At 39.0% G+C, this 7500-nt stretch overlaps 1 protein-coding gene across 3 annotated transcripts in view; it reads right to left on the reverse strand.

Moving 5' to 3' along the window:
* Nucleotides 1-3657: 3657 nt before the first annotated feature.
* The window catches only part of coro2ab (coronin 2Ab), a 17104-nt gene continuing 13261 nt past the window's right edge, over nt 3658-7500 (reverse strand). For all 3 annotated transcript variants that reach the window (XM_084428442.1, XM_084428443.1, XM_084428441.1), the window contains 5 exons: nt 6582-6678; nt 6359-6471; nt 5029-5122; nt 4172-4368; nt 3658-4092 (listed from right to left, as the gene is read on the reverse strand). In XM_084428442.1, the coding sequence (XP_084284568.1) occupies nt 3976-4092; nt 4172-4368; nt 5029-5122; nt 6359-6471; nt 6582-6678 (618 nt within the window). In that variant the 3' untranslated portion in view covers nt 3658-3975. The remainder of the gene's footprint in view (nt 4093-4171; nt 4369-5028; nt 5123-6358; nt 6472-6581; nt 6679-7500) is intronic.

Consider the following 7500-nt stretch of genomic DNA (forward strand, 5'->3'; position numbering starts at 1 on the left):
CGAGTTTATCTTGCAATTCTGACTTTATAACTCGCAATTACAAGTTTATATCCCACAATTCTGACTTTATTTTTCGCAATTACGAGGTTATCTCACAATTCTGACTTTATAACTCGCAATTACAAGTTTATATCCCACAATTACGACTTTATTTTTCGCAATTACGAGTTTATCTCGCAATTCTGACTTTATAACTCGCAATTACAAGTTCATATCCCACAATTACGACTTTATTTTTCGCAATTACGAGTTTATCTTGCAATTCTGACTTTATTACTCGCAATTACTAGTTTATCTCGCAATTCTGACTTTATAACTCGCAATTACAAGTTTATATCCCACAATTACGACTTTATTTTTCGCAATTACGAGTTTATCTTGCAATTCTGACTTTATAACTCGCAATTACGAGTTTATCTCACAATTCTGACTTTATAACTCGCAATTACAAGTTTATATCCCACAATTACGACTTTATTTTTCGCAATTACGAGTTTATCTTGCAATTCTGACTTTATAACTCGCAATTACGAGTTTATCTCACAATTCTGACTTTATAACTCGCAATTACAAGTTTATATCCCACAATTACGACTTTATTTTTCGCAATTACGAGTTTATCTTGCAATTCTGACTTTATTACTCGCAATTACGAGTTTATCTCGCAATTCTGACTTTATAACTCGCAATTACAAGTTTATATCCCACAATTACGACTTTATAACTCGCAATTACGAGTTTATCTTGCAATTCTGACTTTATAACTCGCAATTACGAGTTTATCTCACAATTCTGACTTTATAACTCGCAATTACAAGTTTATATCCCACAATTACGACTTTATTTTTCGCAATTACGAGTTTATCTCGCAATTCTTACTTTATAACTTGCAATTACGAGTTTATCTTGCAATTCTGACTTTATTACTCGCAATTACGAGTTTATCTCACAATTCTGACTTTATAACTCGCAATTACAAGTTTATATCCCACAATTACGACTTTATTTTTCGCAATTACGAGTTTATCTTGCAATTCTGACTTTATAACTCGCAATTACGAGTTTATCTCACAATTCTGACTTTATAACTCGCAATTACAAGTTTATATCCCACAATTACGACTTTATTTTTCGCAATTACGAGTTTATCTCGCAATTCTTACTTTATAACTTGCAATTACGAGTTTATCTTGCAATTCTGACTTTATTACTCGCAATTACGAGTTTATCTCACAATTCTGACTTTATAACTCGCAATTACAAGTTTATATCCCACAATTACGACTTTATTTTTCGCAATTACGAGGTTATCTCACAATTCTGACTTTATAACTCGCAATTACAAGTTTATATCCCACAATTACGACTTTATTTTTCGCAATTACGAGTTTATCTCACAATTCTGACTTTATAACTCGCAATTACAAGTTTATATCCCACAATTACAACTTTATTTTTTGCAATTACGAGTTTATCTTGCAATTCTGACTTTATTACTCGCAATTACGAGTTTATCTCGCAATTCTGACTTTATAACTCGCAATTACAAGTTTATATCCCACAATTCTGACTTTATTTTTCGCAATTACGAGTTTATCTTGCAATTCTGACTTTATAACTCGCAATTACAAGTTTATATCCCACAATTCCAACTTTATTTTCGCAATTACGAGTTTATCTCACAATTCTGACTTTATAACTCGCAATTACAAGTTTATATCCCACAATTACGACTTTATTTTTCGCAATTACGAGGTTCTCACAATTCTGACTTTATAACTCGCAATTACAAGTTTATATCCCACAATTACAACTTTATTTTTTGCAATTACGAGTTTATCTCACAATTCTTACTTTATAACTCGCAATTACGAGTTTATTTGGCAATTCTGACTTTATAACTCGCAATTACAAGTTTATATCCCACAATTACGACTTTATAACTCGCAATTACGAGTTTATCTCACAATTCTGACTTTATAACTCGCAATTACAAGTTTATATCCCACAATTACGACTTTATTTTTCGCAATTACGAGTTTATCTCACAATTCTGACTTTATAACTCGCAATTACAAGTTTATATCCCACAATTACGACTTTATTTTTCGCAATTACGAGTTTATCTTGCAATTCTGACTTTATTACTCGCATTTACGAGTTTATCTCGCAATTCTGACTTTATAACTCGCAATTACAAGTTTATATCCCACAATTACGACTTTATTTTTCGCAATTACGAGGTTATCTCACAATTCTGACTTTATAACTCGCAATTACAAGTTTATATCCCACAATTACAACTTTATTTTTTGCAATTACGAGTTTATCTCGCAATTCTTACTTTATAACTCGCAATTACGAGTTTATCTTGCAATTCTGACTTTATTACTCGCAATTACGAGTTTATCTCGCAATTCTGACTTTATAACTCGCAATTACAAGTTTATATCCCACAATTCTGACTTAATTTTTCGCAATTACGAGTTTATCTTGCAATTCTGACTTTATAACTCGCAATTACAAGTTTATATCCCACAATTCCAACTTTATTTTCGCAATTACGAGTTTATCTCACAATTCTGACTTTATAACTCGCAATTACAAGTTTATATCCCACAATTACGACTTTATTTTTCGCAATTACGAGTTTATCTCGCAATTCTTACTTTATAAATCGCAATTAGGAGTTTATCTTGCAATTCTGACTTTATTACTCGCAATTACGAGTTTATCTCACAATTCTGACTTTATAACTCGCAATTACAAGTTTATATTCCACAACTCCGACTTTATTTTTCGCAATTACGAGTTTATCTCACAATTCTGACTTTATAACTCGCAATTACAAGTTTATATTCCACAATTCCGACTTTATTTTTCGCAATTACGAGTTTATCTCACAATTCTGACTTTATAACTCGCAATTACAAGTTTATATTCCACAACTCCGACTTTATTTTTCGCAATTACGAGTTTATCTCGCAATTCTGACTTTATAACTCGCAATTACAAGTTTATATTCCACAATTCCGACTTTATTTTTTGCAATTACGAGTTTATCTCGCAATTCTGACTTTATAACTCGCAATTACAAGTTTATATCCCACAATTACGACTTTATTTTTGCAATTACGAGTTTATCTTCCACAATTCTGACTTTATTTTTCGCAATTACGAGTTTATCTCACAATTCTGACTTTATAACTCGCAATTACAAGTTTATATTCCACAACTCCGACTTTATTTTTCGCAATTACGAGTTTATCTCGCAATTCTGACTTTATAACTCGCAATTACAAGTTTATATTCCACAATTCCGACTTTATTTTTGCAATTACGAGTTTATCTTGCAATTCTGACTTTATTGGCAATGATTGGCGGGGGCGTGATCGGTTTCGGAATGCATTTTTGATTTGCACATTGAATTTTGCTACATTCATTGCGGGACATTTAATGAAAATGCAATCGCAAGGGTTTTAACTGTGAGTGTAAATGCAATTAAGAAAAATAACATTTAAATGATCATTTTGCTACAGGTTTTGCTTGAACATGTTAAACATATCTAATAATTTCTGTAATTCATTTTGCAACTTATAAAGCATAAAAATATGAATTAAATTTACATATTAAAACTAGTGTATGAAATGGCAAATGTAAATTATATAATTTCATTTTAATTTTAATTTTGCACCAAAAGTTGCACAAATGTAATTGCAAATGTAAATTTAAATACAGAAATGCATTTCCATTTTGCATTTTACATTTCAAATTGACTATTGCTACCTATATGGTTCCATAATCGTCCTTGTTGTGAACGGGAATAATTCAGTCCAAAATAAATATCTCACAAAAATTTAGCAGAACTGTATGAATCGACATAAACTGTATTTACACACACAGTTCACACGACTCAGTGTTTTCCACATCGTTATAACCGTCTCTTCTGTGATTGGCTGCTGTGATTGGCTCCTGTCAGAAGGACGCTCTCATGTGGTTTCGCATGTTCTTCAGCTCCAGCTCCAGTTCTCGTATTTTCTCGTCTCTCTGCTTGAGTTGCTCCTGCAGATTCTGAATCTGGTGACACGACACCTGCGAGATTCAAGCGCACAGCGTTACGACCTCTGACCTGTGAGAAAATCACATGACCTGACCTCTGTTTGCGTCTGACCTCTGAGGGCTCGGTCCGGCTCAGATCTGAGCATGTCCGTGAGGAGATCCAGTCGTGGCTCTCGGTGTCGTCCTCCGTCCAGTCCTGTAGGTCTGCGATGATGTCAGGGGGGTGTTCTGCGTCCTGATTGGCTGAAGTCTCTGCTTCAGTCGAGTCGAGTGCTTTAGCTCCAGGTCTCAGAGACATCAGCAGCGGCCCTGCATGAATGACCGAGCATTTACATCTATGCATTTAGCAGATGCTTTTATCCACAACAAGAAACAAAAGCAATTTGTCAAAGAGGCAATCAATATTCGCCAGGTTTACTAGTGGGGAATTAAAGTTGTGGCATCGTCAATTTGAAACATGGCGGAAACACTGATCTATATTGTAGATAATATCATACAACATATCTATAATCTGAATATAGAGATCAGTGAGTGGAAAGCTTGGTGTAAAGTGTCATTTAGTTGTAATACTATGTATAAATATGTGATCGAAATGAATAACTTTTATCATTTATAATTCAGATGTAGTTATTTGGGTGTATTGTTCACAATATCATTCATTTGTTGGTGTAGACTACTCCCATACAGTTTTTCCCACAAGCACTTGAAGGCAGCATTTACTCGCCCTCCTCTTGCTCAAACTAAACAGGCTTTTCGTTAAATTTTCGGAAAACAAATGAAGATCTACATGAATCGAGCAGTTTGGTCCAAATCTCGAGATGGGATACGATCGCTTTATATGATGAACAGATTTAATTTAGTCTTTTATACCATGTATTTTTGTACTTTTTGAAAAGTGATTATGTGAACGAGGGTGAGTAAATGATGACAGAACTGCACTATAATTTCAATAAGTCTAGTTTGACCGGCCTTTATTCTGTCCCATCAGCCACTCGTCTGCGGTCAGGGCTGGTTCATTGGCTGCTGTCACGGGATAAATATCCTCCTGAAAACCATCAGACCGCTGACAGAAACACAAACATCACATTCCATCACAACCTCATTAACAGCTTGGGAAACCTCCCACATATGCTCCTCCCACACACAGGCTCCTCCCACATACAGAGTCCTCCCACCCATATGCTCCTCCCACACACAGGCTCCTCCCACATACCGAGTCCTCCCACCCATATGCTCCTCCCACATACAGGCTCCTCCCACATATATGCTCCTCCCACATACAGGCTCCTCCCATATAACGAGGCCTCCCACCCATATGCTCCTCCCACACACAGGCTCCTCCCACATACAGAGTCCTCCCACCCATATGCTCTTCCCACATACAGGCTCCTCCCACACACAGGCTCCTCCCGCATACCGAGTCCTCCCACCCATATGCTCCTCCCACATACAGGCTCCTCCCACACACAGGCTCCTCCCACATACCGAGTCCTCCCACCCATATGCTCCTCCCGCGTACAGGCTCCTCCCATATAACGAGGCCTCCCACCCATATGCTCCTCCCACACACAGGCTCCTCCCACATACTAAGTCCGCCCACCCATATGCTCCTCCCACACACAGGCTCCTCCCACATACTGAGTCCTCCCACCCATATGCTCCTCCCCACACACAGGCTCCTGCCACATACTGAGTCCTCCCAGCCATATGCTCCTCCCCACACACTGAGTCCTCCCAACCATATAGTCCTCCCCACACACTGAGTCCTCCCACCATATGCTCCTCCCCACACACAGGCTCCTCCCATCATATGCTCCTCCCCACACACTGAGTCCTCCCACCCATATGCTCCTCCCCACACACATGCTCCTCCCACACACAGGCTCCTCCCACATACCGAGTCCTCCCACCCATATGCTCCTCCCCACACACTGAGTCCTCCCAACCATATGGTCCTCCCCACACACAGGCTCCTCCCCCCCATATGTTCCTCCCCACACACCGAGTCCTCCCACCATATGCTCCTCCCCACACACTAAGTCCTCCCACCCATATGCTCTTCCCCACACACAGGCTCCTCCCCCCATATGCTCCTCCCCACACACGAGTCCTCCCACCATATGCTCCTCCCCACACACCGAGTCCTCCCATGTACTGAGTCCTCCCACCCATATGCTCCTCCCACACACACGGGCCCCCCCCCCATATGCCCCTCCTCACACACTGAATCCTCCCACCCATAGGCCCCTCCCACCAACACTCCTCCCATAGGCGGCCCTCGTCTCAGGTGTGCTCTTACCGTCCGCGGCACACAGAAGCTCAGCGGCTCCAGCAGATCTTTGACGATGAGCAGCCTGTAGAATCTGAACACCTCACACACACTGATGTTCAGGCCACGCTTGGGCATCACACCTAAACACACGAGCCAACCAATGACTGTCCAGAGTGGAGCACAGCAGTTCTCATGTCAACATCACTCTATATGTGTGTGTGTGTGTGTGTGTGTGTGTGTGTGTGTGTACCCAAGCCTCTCTGAGGGGACGTAGACTGATACTCGGACAGGAAGTGAATGAAGGGTCTCTCCGCACTGACCACATAATACCGAATGTTCCCATCACCCTGAAACACACACACAGTTCAATTATTTTCTTACTACCTGTACAAATATCCAAACATTCTTAAATCAAGACACTTGATATTGATATATGTCTTGTTTTATGAAAAAAATTATTAAAATTCAGTAAGTTTCTTCTTAATGAAACATCTCATGAAGACACTCCACAGACACAGAGACACACACAGCCAAACACAGGTCAATAGTCTGTGCCTGTACTGTGGATCTAAATCTTAACTCTTTCCATGCCAGGTTTTTTTTAAGTTGCCAGCGCCAGCGTTTTTGCTCATTTGCACAAAAGTTTAATGGCCCCCTGAACATTTTGTTATATGAATATCTGAACATTGCAATTTATCAAAAGAAAGAACCCTGTTTTATCCTAGCTTCATGCATTCTTTTTTTTAATCAACACTTGTGGGTATGTATGTGGGTAAATATATCTTTTTTTAAATAAATAAAAAAACACATTGAGCAAAAAGCTGAGAAAATCATGTTTTCGTCAAAGTCTACATCCAGATGGGATTGAGAGAGATGATCAAACACAGAGTAGATCGAGTCCATCAACACCTCAAAGCTTCAGTCCTGGAGCTCGTCCTGGCTCAGTAACGTTGGGCTGTTTTGATTTATATGCCGTTTAATGATCGTGGTATTTTACATATGATCTGCTTACATGTGATATCGCTTGTTTCTGCTTCTTCTTCGCCTGTGTTTAGATCAGGAGATTCTGTACTCTTTCAGAAGGTGTGGCATAGCGCCCCCTACTGTATAACAATGTAAACACAGAAAACTGGAAATTTCTGTCAGTGACGGGGAAAGAGTTAATAAGA

Source organism: Rutilus rutilus (genome assembly GCF_951802725.1).
Source record: "Rutilus rutilus genome assembly, chromosome: 13".
Lineage (NCBI taxonomy): Eukaryota > Metazoa > Chordata > Actinopteri > Cypriniformes > Leuciscidae > Rutilus > Rutilus rutilus.